The sequence below is a fragment of the Colias philodice genome, chromosome 6 (assembly GCF_061535455.1).
Source record: "Colias philodice isolate Cphi_HAF_F1 chromosome 6, ilColPhil1 Martin Lab GWU primary, whole genome shotgun sequence".
Taxonomy (NCBI): Eukaryota; Metazoa; Arthropoda; class Insecta; order Lepidoptera; family Pieridae; genus Colias; species Colias philodice.
Window position 1 is genome coordinate 11748977 of NC_143091.1, and position 17534 is coordinate 11766510.

The window sequence follows — 17534 nt, forward strand, 5'->3', positions numbered from 1 at the left end:
TATATCTTTTCTATAAGCACTAAAATGAATAGACTAGAGTAGATAATTTTTGAAACAAAAAAAAATCGCAGTCGGATGAAACCCATTAGAAAAGGAGGGGAATATGATGAAAATTAAAGGAAAAATAAATTACGGTCAATCCGAGTTTGGGAAAAGGGAGGGGGGAGCTTTTAAGAGAAAAAAATGGTTTCTCTCGATTTCCGACAAAACTACAAGTCCTACGGAAAAAAGTTCAATGGCAAAGTTGTAGATAATAAAAAGATCTACAACTTTTGTATTGACAATTTTTTCACATAACCTCAAAATTTAGGTGAAAAATTCAAAAAACCAAGTTTTTGGTTTTTTATTTTTATCTACTTCAAAATTTATTTTTTTTCTACGAAATTTGGTGGAAACTTGCTTTATTATGTCCCAAATACACTGTAATTTATTTGACTGAAACTATTTATTTTTTCGCCTTATTTTGAATTAATACCAAAAAAACAACCTAATTTTCAATCGAAAAGTCACCCGTCAAAATATCAGCTTTTTTCAAAAACTTGGGGTGCCTTTTATTCATTGAAATCTCTACTTTCATATGGTGTAAAAAAAATAAACACCACCATAGTAAATGTTCTCAGGAAATGCATACAAACAGTGTGAAAATTAGCATTTACTAAATCAGGCACACTTCTCGAACTACCTGAAATGTTTATATCGACATCATTTTGCTTTTGAATATGCTGTAAAATATTAAACTTAGAACAGATAATTATTTTTCTTTTGAAATATTACCGAAAAGCAGATACAAGAGAAGATATAGAGTTCGAGAAGTGTGCCTGATTTAGTTAAAGCTCATTATCACACTGTTTGTATGCATTTCCTGAGAACATTTACTATGGTGGTGTTTATTTTTTTTTACACCATATGAAAGTAGAGATTTCAATGAATAAAAGGCTCCCCAAGTTTTTGAAAAAAGCTGATATTTTGACGGGTGACTTTTCGATTGAAAATTAGGCTGTTTTTTTGGTATTAATTCAAAATAAGGCGAAAAAATAAATATTTTCAATCAAATAAATTACAGTGTATTTGGGACATAATAAAGCAAGTTTCTACCAAATGTCGTAGAAAAAAAATAAATTTTGAAGTAGTTAAAAATAAAAAACCAAAAACTTGGTTTTTTTAATTTTTCACCTAAATTTTGAGGTTATGTCAAAAAATTGTCAATAAAAAAGTTGTAGATTTTTTTATTACCTACAACTTTGCCATTGAACTTTTTTCCGTAGGACTTGTAGTTTTGTCGGAAATCGAGAGAAACCATTTTTTTCTCTTAAAAGCTCCCCCCTCCCACTTCCCGAACTCGGATTGACCGTAATTTATTTTTCCTTTAATTTTCATCATATTCCCCTCTTTTTCTAATGGGTTTCATCCGACTGCGATTTTTTTGCACTTTTTATTATTTTTAAAGGGATCTACCCCAGTGTAAAGGCTTCAATGGTTCTTCATTTCAGTTAGATTTCACTGTACGCTATCTAAATCATGTGTATAACTGTCAAATAAAATAAAATTACTAACAATTTTTTTCGTCTAACGAGAAGCTTTTTTGTTGACAAAAGGGAAGCGCTAATGGTAAGCTAAAATGTAGCCTAGCCTAAGATTGAACATCGGAAAACACACGTAGATTCAGAAAAAATGTTCCAGTGACTTTTTTTTATTGTATGATAGGGAAGCGCTTGACCACGATCTCGCCTGATGGTAAGCTGAGATGTGGTCTAAGATGGAGCGCGCTTCCCTAGAAGTGACTAACTAACTTTTGACTTGCTGTTCGAATTAAGCTTCTTCTCTACCTTAAAGCGCTTTCACCCACTCCTTACACCACAATGTAAATTCGGCGACGTAATGGAGTGTCGTGCAGGTAACGAGGTTGGGATCAGCGAGCCGTTAGTTTGAAGCGCTTTAATCATCGTTGCAGCGCTAAATGGTGCTGTGAACGTTGATATACTAGTAAGTAATGAAAGCTGAAAACTGGACAAGGGATATTGCTGCTTTGAGGGGTCGCTGTTTTTAAATACTATCTTGAAATATTTTTTATTAAATGTATTTAAAATCGAATTACATTTAAATTTAACTATAAGGAATCTTAGTTTAGTTTTATGATTTTTCAATCCATAGTAATATTATCAAACGTAATGTTTGTGACGATATAAAGGGTAATCTCTGGATCTACTGAACCAGTTTTAATAGTAATTTTATCTGTTATCTGTTTTCTGTTGTTGTCCATTTTTTATGCCGTGTCATCCGGGGCAGAGTAGGTACGAGTGGCTAGTCTATTATAATAATAATAGTAGAACAATTATTACAGATATTCTTACCATATTTATAGTAATTTATTTATTAATTCATTGATAGGATAAAATATATTACACGACAGAACGTATTCCGGTCCATACTCTAGCCTATAAAGATAAATAATCTTAAATAATTGGTATTTTATCTTCAGCGTAAATGAAGACGAATGCCGTAATTACTGGAGCGTAATATAACAGGCTTACTTGCGTGTTTCGATGTATTTCATGGGAAATTATAGGATATTTACTTATTTTCGTGGAAGGGTAAATACATTGAGGTACTATTACTATAGAGAGGTCCCAACGAACAAAATCTGTGTAACAAACGCGGCGGCGCCGACCGGCTTGTGAGTAGACACTTTGTAGATATTCTGCCTTTTATTACTTATAAATTAAAACCAATCAATGTAACAAATAAATATTGTTTATCGTATTAAAAAAAATTGAATAAAATTAACAATTAAAACCAATCAATGTAACAAAAAAAAAATGGCTTGAGACGATTGACTCTAACTCGTGTTAGAAATAGTTTAGTAGAGATGCCCTCTCTAGTACGTAGTACATGGTAACTCAATGGGTAAATAAGACGTTTCGAGAAATAAATAGAATGACGTAGAATATGAAGATGTCTGGTGTGAAATATGTGATTGCAATATATGTACTTATAGGATTTGTATTTAGGTAAATAACAATTATTCTCTTGAAACAAACTTTTACTTGTGTAAATCGTAATTATAACATTATCTTTTTTCTTCGGCTACTTAATCGCAGTTTAAAAAAATGGGGGATTTAACTGCTCAGTTTCATGAAAAATTTAAAATAATAATATAATATACCTATTCCTTAAACAAAAATATTTGAACGTCGCAATAAATCCATAAAAGAATACATTAAACTCCTACACGAGAATTATAAATATCTCACGTACAAATAACATAACTAATAACGGTAATAAATAGTCGTATCTGGCTATCTCTCATAAATTATTTATACATAATTAATAATAATCTGCTGATTTATTGGGCAGATTGTCTTTGAAATCGTACTATTTAATAGTAGTGGTTGTAAAATATTGTGTACATTTCTATATTTATCTAATACTAGCTTATCGCCAGCTTTGTCTAAAACCTTTTAGACAAAGCGGGCGAAGCCGCGGGCGGTAAGCTAGTTGTTTTATACTATGTAGTGATAATATGTAAATAAATTCTAAATTATAGAACTAATATTATTTCAAAGTTCGTAAACGTAAATATAATAGTAAACATTTTGTCATTAGGTACTACTTTTCCAAATTTATTTTTCCTCGATAAATGGGCTATCTAACACTGAAATAATTTTTCAAATCGGACCAGTAGTTCCTGTGATTAGCGCGTTCAAACAAACAAACCTTTCAGCTTTATAATATTAGTATAGATAGTTGTATAGATCATTGGAAGAAATTGTAGGTATAAAGACTGAATTTTTAGACGGAAATGAAACATAATCTAATATGAAGTTATTATAAATTGTAGTATAATAAAACGATATAATTTTAAAAACAATACGATATTAGTGCGTATTTTAGTACGTAATTTAGTGCGTAATACGAACAAATTCACGAGTAATGTAGATATGTTATCCTTTATACTGTTATAAGTGTCAAATTATCTAAATTCTACGAAAATCTTCTTGCAAATTTCAATGAAACTCAAGAACGAGTAGGTATCTCTAATAGAAATACTCAACTTAACGAAGTTCCTTGATCGGAGCGATGTTAACTTTGTTAAATAGAAAAACATGCTTGAAACCACTTGTGTGTAAAACTTTTTATCTCCGATCAGCTATGAGCACGTAAGACTGCAAAATTACCTTTTTTTGTAGAAAATTTAACAACCAATAATGTTAGTAGAGTCAGCTTTTGATATTGTTACTTACAGGCTGCATTTTATTTGGGAATATAAGTGGAATTTCTATGCAAGGTTTTATATTATACATGCCACTGTAAACAGCAGGACGTACATGATAACATATAGACTATATATTATATTACAAGCGAAAAATATATTAATTGCACCAGAAATACATTTGTCACAATCCCCACCTATATTTAAACTAGCTGCTCCGCGCGGTTTCACCCCCGTGGCTCCACTCCTGTTGGTCGTAGCGGGATGATATTATATACCCTATAACCTTCCTTGATAAATGAGCTATCTAACACCAAAAGAATTTTTCAAATCGGACCAGTAGTTCCCGAGATTAGCGCGTTCAAACAAACAAACAAACAAACTCTTCAGCTTTATAATATTAGTATAGATGCGTACGTGACTATCTGTTTGCCTATCTTTATTATTCTTTCAGGATTGAAAGACTGAATAAATATTGATAATACGTATTTGGTAGTCAGATAGTCTAGATTCTCTGCAATGCTAGTTTTGGTAAAAAAAGACGGGTTGCACTCCGGGAGTGCCGGCAGAAGTGAAAACTTGATTATTAACGTTGAGCATGTTTGATATCCATCCGTCTTACGCTTTTTCGATCAGGTCACGTGTCCTGACGCGAGTTTAAGAATTTATACCCATTACAGAAAAAGTGCTCAACGCCGCTAAAGAAGTTTTCACTTCAAAAAGCGGATGCGTGTGAAATAGAGGATGGAAATGTCACAGGATAACGTGAAGTGCATGCAGGCTAAGCCGTGGGCTAAAAGCTACTTTTCTGTAAAATATTTGGTCGAGAGGCGAGATTCGAAACGTATCTTCACATAACCATGAAGAGTATTTCGTATATACGCGCTAATATCTTCTGTACCAATTGAAAAATCACCGTTGGATAGGTACGTGATCCCTGAGTGCTATAGACTATATTTGTATCAAACTAGTAGTACGGTAGTAAGTAGCTACGGGTGAAGCCGGGTCGTACACGCGTCACAGCTAGTTTTGATAATAATTTTAATAATAACATAACGCATTACATAACGCACATATGCGTCCTACATCGGAAGATTCTAATTCACAAAATAAACAATATTTAAAGCATAATAATCGGTTGTTAGCTCACAAAATGTCATGTCCGACGGCTGTTTCATTCGTGAAATCGGCTTTGAAGGTGATAAATTAATAAGCGTTCCCGAGCAATGAACGCCTACCTCTGTATTGCAAACAGAATTTAGCTTCATCAATAATTGAGTTTGTCAATATTTTGTCAAACGCGAAGCGTTGGATTCCTTTTTTTTGGGTTGCATCGATAGCCCGTGGTTTTTCAATCTATTGTTGTGTTTAAAGAGAATTTTTAATAAATTATCCTGACAAAAGTTAGCATCGTAGCTCGTATTCTTAAGTTGGTTGTAAAAACAGATGAAATAGAGATAGTACATAGCAGTGCATACTTAGCAGTACAAATACAAATAGTACTCGGATAAAAAGTAAGCTATATTCAAAGCTAAACCACGCGTCAACACTAGTACATCATTACATAACTAAAAATGTGGTCTCGGACACACTTTATAACATTCCTTTGAGCCAAGTTGTGTATCGCCTGAAGCGAATTTGCAAGCGGAGAAAATTTCCTATTTATTGTATGATTTCCCTTAGGGTTCAACTCTTTCTATTCAGCTGTTAACAACATGGAATTATTCTTTAACAGTGTTAACGTCCAGATTATTAAACGGTACTAGTTCAACCTGCTTTTTAGTTGGAGTTCTTTTGTATGTTGCATTTTAAATGAAATTGGTTGAATTTTTTTAAATTATGATTTATTGAGATGAATGAATTCGTTGTTGTTTTATAGCATATTATATTTATTGCTTAACCTTAATAGATTTACAACATGTATAGATTTAAAACAGTAAAAGAAAAAATACAAGTCTGAAGTCTATTAGTTTTCAGATAATCACATTCCTCATACTTTGAACTCACCAAGAATAAAACCGGCCAAGTGCGAGTCGGGCTCGCGCACAAAGGGTTCCGTAGCAGCAAATATAATAAATTACAGTTAAATCAACCTATCTCAAAAACTATAAGAGATACTTTGATCAAACCAAAAATCGTTGAAAGAGTTAATTAGCATGCATCACCTCTATTTTTTTTAGAATTTTATACCCCGTAGTTATAAAAATAGAGGGGGGGGGACATACTTTTTACGACTTTGAGAGCTGATATCTCAAAAACCGTTCACTTTAAGAAAAATGTTTTTTAGAAAACTTTATATCATTTTAAAAGACCTTTCCATTGATACCCCACACGGGTATGTACATCGAAAAAAAAAATTTCATCCCTCAGTTACATGTATGGGGGGCCCCACCCCCAATTCTTTTTTTTACTATTTAGTGTCATATTTTTGTAGCGGTTCATACAACACATATTCCCATCAAATTTCATCACTGTAGTACTTATAGTTTCCGAGTAAATCGGCTGTGACAGACGGACAGACGGACAGACGGACAGACGGACATGACGAAACTATAAGGGTTCCGTTTTTGCCATTTTGGCTACGGAACCCTAAAAAGGCACTGTTCACAAAAGTTTTTATTCATGCCATTTGAGCCTATTGTTATAAGTTTCAAACGTTTGGGACCAAACTGAAGTAGTATTTTCCCTTGTGGGTTATGGAGAAATAAATTATATATTTCACTAATTTATATGCTTGAAAAATAAATGGGTTATCCATATTTCTGCCAGACTGGAACTAAGTATATTTATTAGCTGACTCAAAAAATAATGTTTGTTTTCAAATATTTTTAACCATTTTGTATATATTATAGTATATTTTCGAAGCATCTATTGCCTTGTTCATATAAACTAATTATTATGATATAAGAGGTATGTTTACTCATTTTAAGTAATCGAGTTTCCAACTCACAATTTTTCCAGTGTTTATGAAAATGTAGAGTATCCTTTTAGCGCTATCTATCAAATGCATTTTAATCTTTTTCTTCCCCTTAGTTTGCTGTTTATAGATAATAGTGATGCTATTAAATATTATCTTTTAAAATTTAATATATATATATAGAAGCATTGTGGTGGCTTCGACCGCGTTATGAAGGTTTGAGGCACAATGAGTTCATTTAGAATTGCAATTATTATTAGTACTAATTTTGATGATATTTTAGTTTCATTAGAGCTACACAACATTAGTATTTATAGAGTGAATAAAATGACAGTTTAAACTTTTCAGTGAAAACTTTAGTAATACTATTTTGTATTTTATAGAAAATTAAAGACAATTAAAACCACTGCATCTATGTATAAAGAAGCTATACTATAATTACCATCCATCAAATTGAATGTTCTTCAATCTAGACTGCGTTTCCTTGCACTCTACGCACCTGCATTTAGCATATTATGTACCTGAATTGTACATTCGAAATAACTGTATATAAGAAGAAATACTTGAAAAAAAATTTGGAAAATCCAAAAGTGCACGCCTCATAATTTTTTTTTAATAAATATTTATTAATTATTATTTTTGTTTATTTAATAACAATTAAACCACATCGAATCAGACCCTGAAAAATGAAAGGGTTCTATTCCTGAGCATACTCAAGCGTAAGAGAAAAAAAAAGACTCGATTAGTAAAGTATTTCGGTCGCTATCGTGTTAACAAGAAAAAGGATCCGCACATACAGACACACGGACGTCCAAGACAGAACTTTTTTAAACTGTTTTTTAACTAGTTTAAATAACAAAAATGACATCAAAAATATCATGAACGTTAAAAATAGTGTTTTTTCTTAATATGTGTGTGTATGTATTATCTTACAAGTGCAATGTATGATACATAAAGACATTTTAAGTTTGAAAAATCAGATGTTTTGCGCGAAGTGACAGTAGTACCCACCTCAACGCTTCGCTTATGAGGCGTGCAATATGTCTCTACGATAAAATGCAATGCAAAAAACATATATTATTCTATTGTAATTTAATTGTAGATGGTCAAAAATATGGTTCTAACGTATATTAAGCTATAATAATATACGAGATAATGAAAACTCACCTCTTGAAATAGTTGTCAAACATAAAACGGAGTTACATAACTCAAAGCAATTACGCTTTATTGCAAACATTGGAATAGATACGTTTGACGTTTAATTATCTAACTTAGGAGCACCCTTTGATGTGGTTACGTGAACCGTATTGGGAGTTTTAGTGTTGGGACACAACACATTTATATTCAAACAGTTTCTGACTTTAACCTATTTTATTTGTCTTCATGATGTAGTAGTAGTATGTTATAGTTTTAACCTTTATAGGTAACTAGCTGTGCTCCGCGGTTTTACCCGCAGTGCTCTTGTTAGTCTTAGCGAGATGATAAATAGCCTATAGCCTTCCTTGATAAATGGGCTATCTAACACCGAAAGAATTATTCAAATCGGAACATTAGTTACCGAGTTTAGCGCGTACAAATAAACAAACAAACTCTTCAGCTTTATAATATTAGTGTAGATTAAGAACTGATAGTCCATAGAAGAACCTTCAGTTTAATACTAGGTTCATCACGTGAAGACCTAGCAGGGAAAATAATATTGATAAATGAGATAAATGAAACCATCTTTATTTATGCACTTTATTAATATCAAACAGTCAAATAATGTATTTGAATTTCTAGAAACCATGATCGTATGATTTTTTCAGCACAGTTCCATAAGGTATATTTCTTATGTATGCATTGGATATTTACTAAGTAGAAATACGAAGTACATTTTCTACAAAAATAAATATTAGTCCACAAAAATGTACATTTCATTAAAAGATTTATACTCAGTATAAATTCGTTTTTTCCAAGACCTCCTTCCGTATAAAACACTAGACAAACGACCCTATTTAATATACAGTATTTTAAATATTCTTTGTAGCGGCTAATTGCGTTTTCAAAATGATAAATGTGGTTAATCCCCAGCAGCGGGCAGATGCGGTTCTCTTGGAGACGTAATTCTGCTTTATCCAATTTTACTATGAGGAATGTGTTCACACTATGGGGTATTGTTATGAAGTTTATTGAATCTATTGAATTAAAACTTATTGATTGTTTGTTTTTGAACAATGAAATAAAATAATAACATATTTTGATAGTTTATTTTTAAATTTTCTTTCACATGTGTAGCCCCCGTGCTACGAATGGTCTACGGTGTGCTACGGTGCTCTGCTACTTATTTCGGAGTGTTTTAACGTGAATAAGAAGTATACTATAGTAACTATGCACGAAAATTTGCTTTTTATTATGTACTAGGTTTAGAATGTACTAGGCTTTCTTCTACCAAATTTCTTTGATAAACCTTCGAAACAAAATTCGTCATAAGATATCGTATGTTCTTGTCTTACTTCGTTAAACAGAACGTTAAAAGTTTTTGTTCACTAACAATTGCATACAATTTACACTGACCCAGCAGTTTATCCAGGAGATAATGCGCTGTCCGGGGACTTGAAGAATTCCTACATTTGCACATGTTTTGCATAATGTCAGACTTGCATGTTAGTGAACTATAAATGACAAGGGATTGTACTGTGTTGTCTAGAAATGTTTGGAATTGTTCCTCTTATTATGTAGTATGTACCTGAATAGGGGTCTTAATTTAAATTGTGAAATCAGAATGTTTCTACAATTCTTCATTATGGTTTAAGAATGAAAAGGTTCAAACACAGTACCAATGTGTTAAGAAACTACTATTGTTATGTCAAAGCTTAAAAACAATTTTTACTAAGGGCGGATTTTTCAATGCTTGGATAAAACTTATTCGACGAATAATGTATAAAACTACCATTTTAAAAACGTATTCTAATTGCCCGTATTTGACAGCTTACGTGACATTTTAATATTATCGTGTAATACTTTATTGGACGGATGAGTTTTATCCAATCATTGAAAAATCGTCCCTAAACGATACTAATGCTTCAATACGAATTTACATTACTGGATGTATTATTATTTTTATGTCTGTTAAAAATATTCCAAGCTGTGATAGATCAAAACAAAAGTTTATACTTACTAAATAATGTACAATAAAATAATAAATATCTTGACTTGTATAATTTTTAGTCTGCTTCAGCTGTTCATAGCTAAATCAGTACTTCATCTAATACACTGTAATCCACCACGTCTGTCTGTGTTGTTTCCACTATCAATTATTGTGGAAACTAAAAAAATCGGTTTTTGAAGGAAGTATATACTAATTAACTTTAAAACAGTGCAGGCGAAGCTTGGGTATAAATCTAGTATCATATAAGAGATAATATGTAACCCTCAGTACGTTTCAATGCGATGTTTTGCCGGTCTTATTTAATTGACATAACAACCTCCGATCCCGAGGTTTGTGATTACTTCCGCATAGGGAATACCGGATATATTATAAACATAGTCTACAAACGTTATTATGCAAACAATTTATCATTTATTGTGTGTATAATGTGATATTGTTTAGCAAGATTCCGTAATCCATCTTAGTAAATTATGGTAGTATGGAAAAGGATATTTCGGCATCAACATGATGAATACAATATCAACAGTTTTGTATAATAGCTGTGCTCCGCGGCTTTACCCGCTGATAATTATATAGCCTACTAGATTTCCGCCCGCGGCTTCGCCCGCGTTTTCAAAGGAAAACCCGCATAGTTCCCGTTCCCATGGGATTTCCGGGATAAAACCTATTCTATGTGTTAATCCAAGTTACCCTCTATATGTGTGCTAAATTTCATTGTAATCGGTTCAGTAGTTTTTACGTGAAAGAGTAACAAACATCCATACAAACTTTCGCCTTTATAATAGTATTAAGATTAAGATAGCCTTCCTCGATAAATGCGCTATCCAACACCGAAAGAATTTTTCAAATCGAACCAGTAAATCCTTTTAGCGATTAGCGCGTTCAAACTAACAAACAAACTCTACAGCTTTATAATATTAGTTTAAATTAATCAAAATAATAAAATAACTCATATCTATAATATCTTACCTCCTATTTATATGCAAAATAATTAAAGTTATACATCTTAATATATATAAATCTCGTGTCACAATGTTTGTCCTCAATGGACTCCTAAACCACTTAACCGATTATAATAAAATTCGCACACCATGTGCAGTTCGATCCAACTTGAGAGATAGGATAGGTTTTATCCCGGAAATCCCATGGGAAAGGGAACTATATGGGGTTTTCTCTGAAAACGCGGGCGAAGCCGCGGGCGGAAAGCTAGTAATATTATAAGAGACATAAACATTACAACAAGTATACAGTGCCATAAACATTACTTTTGTTTGTTTTCAGTCATTAAAGTATATTTTTTTTTTAATTTTATCTAAACGTGAGGTTACAACACAACCATTTAATGGCCGGGTCGGCAATTATCTTAGGAATGGCTAAATTATATCAAGGGTCGATTATTTCGGGTCTTTTTGACCTTTTGTTCTACTTAGGGACTATTCCATGTAATATATGAACAGCGATTTTGTACTCGCAAAACATTCTTGTTTTGTTTTTATATGTAAAGACTAGCTTTCCGCCCGCGGCTTCGCCCGCGTTTTCAAAGAAAAACCCGCATAGTTACAGTTCCCTCGGGACTTCCGGGATAAAACCTAGCCTATTTGTTAATTCAAGTTACATACATACGTGTGTTAAATTTCATTGTAATTGGTTCAGTAGTATTTGCGTGAAAGAGTAACAAACACACACACACATCCTCACAAACTTTCGCATTTATAATATTAGTAGGATTAGTATTATCTTAAGATGTTAATTCTGTAATGTATTTTTGTTTTATTTATAGAACTTGATGGAAAGGAATTATGATGCATTATAATATAATCGAATTGAATAATCAATTATAAATTAATTATTGATTTGGAGCACTAAACAGAATAGTGCAAACTTGGTGCAAACAATGCATTATTATTGGAATGAATAATTATGTAACAGAAATAGTAATAATTAATTTTATGACCTGTTTAATCAGAATAGATGTTCCACTAAACGCTACTATAAAATATTCCGTCCATGTCCCATTTGTTTATATTTGTCCTTCGGTTTACAATAATTATTCTCCTTGGCGCGAAGTACTGGAATCGTGACGAGCTTACCTAACTCGAAACTTCGCAAAATTGAAGGGTTTTGATAATTCCGAAAGTTCTTAGTACTTTAGAGATTTCGAACGTAACCTTATCGTGTAGTCAGCTGAAAATAGAATCAAGATAAGTTTTGTATTGAATTAAATTATTTGTTATTAAAACTTTGCTACTTTACAGAAAAAGGTGTAGGTAGTCTAGGGCATTTTACTAGTGCATATAGCACATACTATTTTCAACTTTTGGCCGGTTATTGAATAGAGTATTTCACGTCAAGAACATCTTAAATGCTGTGAAATATTTTCTTTCTTTTTGAAAACACCAAAATCTAATTGAAAATCAACTAAAAACCGGTTGTAAGACAGCGAATTAATTACAATTTTAATTCACAAATAAAAACATGAGATCTAATTTCAAGAATGCACGGGGTCATCGACACTTACGTGAAACAAAAATAGTTGAAAACTCTCGTTTAAAATGTGTGTGGATAACTTTAAAATTATACATTTCATAGTTTAAAATGTTTTATTTCAGCAGATGCCGGTGGCACTGCTGCAGTATGAAGATAAGAAGATTACAATAAATCAACATTTATAAAATTGTTAAATCCATTTAATCTTATTTCTGATTATTATGTTAGGTGGCATATAATATTTTAAATGATACTAATAATTGATCACCTACATAATTATAGAATACAAGCGGTCCGCCCCGGTTTCAGCCGTGGTACATACCTATTAAATATTATAATAGCGCACAATGCACACATTCAGTACAGTGAAATAATTTTTTGAAATCGATTTAAAGGTTCCTGAGATTAGGGCATTCAAACAAACAAACTAACTTCTACCTTACATTACCTTATACATTAATATGTTTAATTTACAGGAACAAGATAAGATGTTAATTAAAAAAAAATGAGCTAGCCTCTATAAATTGCGAGCCTTGGACGCTTAGAAGTTATGGTGCAATAATGAAATAATACATTCATTTTTTACGTATGATTATAACTCAGTTATTATCATAAGTATTAGAATTAGTTTTCCCTAAACTTCATTATCGATGAATTTTAGTACTTTTTAAAAGGTCTCGTATCCCTGATAATAACATACACATCATGGTGACCAATAGATCGTAAGAAGTTAAGCGATTTATTAAATTCGACGCAAAATTAAATACTTAGGGTAACGGCACCAGTGGTCAGCCAGGCACCAGTGATCAGCCTATTGCGTTGTTTATTGGCCATAAATATCGCTGTAATCAAAATAACCAAATCACGCGCACTTAAATAGAAGCTCTGTTTCGTTATTGGTTCATGCATCACGCGAAAGGAGCAGCAGGGGGTCAGGGGAGAGAAGTAAACACGTTCGTACAGGTGCTGTCCGCCGACAAGAGCAGAAGTGTCATGTCTGCAATATTTTTTGTTTCACGTGGTGCTCTTTTGAAAGGTGAGAAATAACATATTTTAGTATGAAATGTGATTGTGTTTTATAGATACTAAATTTATAGATTACTTATAGCATTTAATTTTATGAAATTTGATAAAAAATATTGTTTTTTTACTTAAAAATTTGAGGGGCTGACCATTGGATACTGATTTTTTATGAAAGATCCAATGGACAGCCCCTGGGGCTGATTACTGGGATTATTCCTAATTGTTAGAAAACCCAGTGGTCAGCCGCATTTCAAAATATTTTTTCAAGCGGCTGACCACTGGGTCTCAATGATCCAGTGTTCAGCCACGATGTTATTGAAATAATATTTTAAGTATAAATGCGAATGTTTGTGTTTAAATCTATAAGTAATACTTCATGTTAGTTAAGTTTTACCTGAAATAATGGTATTATGTGTATTCATATCCAAAAGTTATTATTGTTCCCTTTTTTTCTAGCTAAAAATGCCGCCAAGACAACAGTATCCTCCAGAGAAATCCTCCGAAAGAGATCCTCCTGTAGTTGATTATAATTATATATATTGTGGATTATAGATACATCAATAGGACATATTATAAACTAATATCGCTGATTTTTTTTAAAAGAATTATTGTTATTTTTATGATAAATAATAAGAAGTTCCTAGAAAATAAGAAGACACAAAGAGATTGTAATAGTATGTTTAAAAAAATATTTGTATTATGTGCGATATACATTTTTTTGTGCTAAGTGAATCGTTGCTATAAAAATGTGATTAATATAGTTGATTTTGATATAACATTGTTTATTTTGATCTCATAATTAGTTATACTTACTAAAGGCTGAACACTGGGTTCAACAAGGCTGTTTATTGGTTTTTAGAGGCTGTTCACTGGGACACTGTGCCATTTTTTGTTTAAAATTAATTATATATTTTACTAAGAAAATTATTGTTTTTGATTAACGCTGATTCGAAACTACAATAAACAATAAATCCATACATGTTGTACGTTTTTTTATTCGACGATTGTTGTAGAAATGGCAATTGTCAAAACTTCAAAAAGCTGTTATGAGGCTGACCACTGGTGCCGTTACCCTACATCACAGAGAACTAAAAAGTGTAAATCATGATCAATAATAATATCTCAATCAATCCAATCTTAATAGAAGCTTCCGCACGAAAAAAATAACTCGGTTACGTGCTCTGATATTGGAGATGAAACCGTAATTGAATTCTTTTCAATCACAGAGATATATTGAAATTGAAAATGAAGATAGTTCCGAGCGATCACGGCTTGCATAATCTGTGTAATTCAGTTTGTCTTGCTTTCACACGGCTAATTAGAAAGGGACAGGGGAAAATTCAATATTCCGAAAATTTGTAGCAAGTATTCTGTTGTTGCTGGAATTTATTGGTTTGTTTATTTTGTTGGGCTCTTGCCAGGGACGGATTTTAAATTTTGGAAACCCGAAATGTAATTAAAACGGAAAGGTGCTAATGTAAAAGCGGTCATAATACATTTGTTTACAGCAATTGCAACTAATTAAACAACCTAGTAAAGAGAAATTTATATTTTCCAGTGTATATACCGTTTTACCTTTAATATTTATAAACATGCATACTATTTCTCGGAAAATTATAGAAGCAGTCCCTGTACGAATGGTTCTCATCACGTGTCCCATTTCAATTCCATTTTTCGCATAGTTTGTTGAAACAAATTGTGTCCGGAGTAAGATGTACACAAGAATCAGGGGCCATAAACAGGAGCCCCAATTTCTTTACAAATAATTTGTTACAGAATGTATATTCCACGAATTCGAGCCGACAAAGTTTCGGTTTGATTTAAGGCTGCGGTATGTTCGGTTTGGTTTCGGCTTAAATTGCTTTAGCGCTCCCACCGTTTCTTTTAATCAATTTCATTTTGTATCAAGCGACATGCGGCTATTTGACTGTCATTCTAGGGAATGAAGATTATTAATCGAAATTCTTTTATACATTTCATAGTAATTTGTCTCACTATTCTCAGCTCCATACTTAGCTCTAATTAATGTAAGATTATTTCTAGGAAATATTGGATCTGGAACGAAAAGGAATTATACTAATCTATTTACTTAATATTATAAAGCTGAAGAGCTTGTTTATTTGTTTGTTTGAGCGTGCAAATCTCAGGAACTACTGGTCCGATTTTAAAAATTATTTCAGGGTTAGTCAGCACATTTGAAGTCTCTGGTTCAAGATCCTGTTCAAATAAAATATGTTTAAGTAATTTTCGATACACCACTGTACCTAAAACTTCATTTGTTTCATTGCAATCTTTTCAAACCAAAGTTCTATTCGCAAGTCTTTTATTTCCAAATGTTCTCGTGTAAAACCAGACACTATATCAAAAACCCTGTTAAAAGCAATTCAAAGACTCAATACGTAATATCGAAACACGGAACACGTTATTAGAAACGTATTATTTCCGACTCTGCCCGGGATCCCTGGTAATTGTTCGAACCAAGCTTCGGAAATATTGAGTCGAATTATTTTATCCTCAAAACGTGTTTGTAACTAAAGTTATCGATACAGAGTGTCTTTTATTGCCAATATTTATATAAAAAGTTACAAAATCGTATATAAAGTTTGGGATGGGGTAGGTGGAATAGAAATAAAGTAACTTAGTGGACAGTTAACCGTAAACAATAGTTATAAAGTATAAATAGTTATAAATACTATTTATTTGATTTACTTACTATTGTAAATGTTGAATTAAGAAAAGTACAATGCATAAAAAGGGCGATGTCATCACTCGCCAGTCCTTCAAGCCAGGTGATCTGAAAAAATAAAAATTATTAATATGCATATTATGAAACAGACACTAGATATAAAAAATAATATTTAAACATAATATTTTGAAATAGATAATACGGTAACTTGATAACAATTGCAATTGCTACATATTATTCGAATGAAAGAAATGTAAATCAAACATGGTGTTAAGCTACCCCTTAGTTTTAAAAAAAGCATTAACATATATTACGACTAATCAATGTTTTCTGTCTCAGTCTATCGGCAACCGAGATCAACTTCAAATAGAACTAACCAAGACTAATTACAAGACCAATGAACTGAATGCGACTAAAAAACGTCGATAAATTTCCCTACGTATCAGAAAGTATTTCATAGTATCACCGCTGTATTAAAATTGTAGAGGAATATAAAATTATGTTATTCTAGCTGTGCATCGAAAGTTCTAGGATGTTACATTAATAATTCAATAACGTTATCAAGTATTCAGTTCGGTATAGACGGGGAATCACGCTGGAAACCCTGCCAATGTGGTCGTTTATTCCTTCTGTCTGCTTCTTGATATATATAGCCTTTCGAAAGCACTATATATCAAGTGCATGTTGTGTAACTCTAGTATAGCATAAGATGATGATAGCGATCTTATAATGAATATCAACCTATCTTTTCTACGTTTAGTTTACTGTCATTTGGTACTCAAAACCTCTACGGCCGCGGCGTACAATATTAGTATAGTATGTACTGCACTTTACGCAAGTTCGTTTAATTTCATATATACATTTACATGAGTTAAAGAAGAAGTTTGCATTTCCTACTAATCTAATATCTAATATCTAATCTAATATATATCTAATATATATTATAAAGGCGAAAGTTTGTACGGATGTATGGATGTATGGATGTTTGTTACTCTTTCACGCAAATACTACTGAACCGATTACAATGAAATTTAGCACATATATAGAGGGTAACTTGGATTAA

At 32.1% G+C, this 17534-nt stretch overlaps 1 protein-coding gene across 1 annotated transcript in view; it reads right to left on the reverse strand.

The window, feature by feature from the left end:
* Window positions 1–16582, reverse strand: part of LOC149488089 (uncharacterized) — a 34410-nt gene extending 17828 nt beyond the window's left edge. Inside the window, exon 1 of the mRNA XM_089695827.1 lies at window positions 16499–16582. Within this exon, the coding sequence (XP_089551953.1) occupies window positions 16499–16534 (36 nt within the window). The 5' untranslated portion in view covers window positions 16535–16582. The remainder of the gene's footprint in view (window positions 1–16498) is intronic.
* Between the last annotated feature and the right edge of the window lie 952 nt (window positions 16583–17534).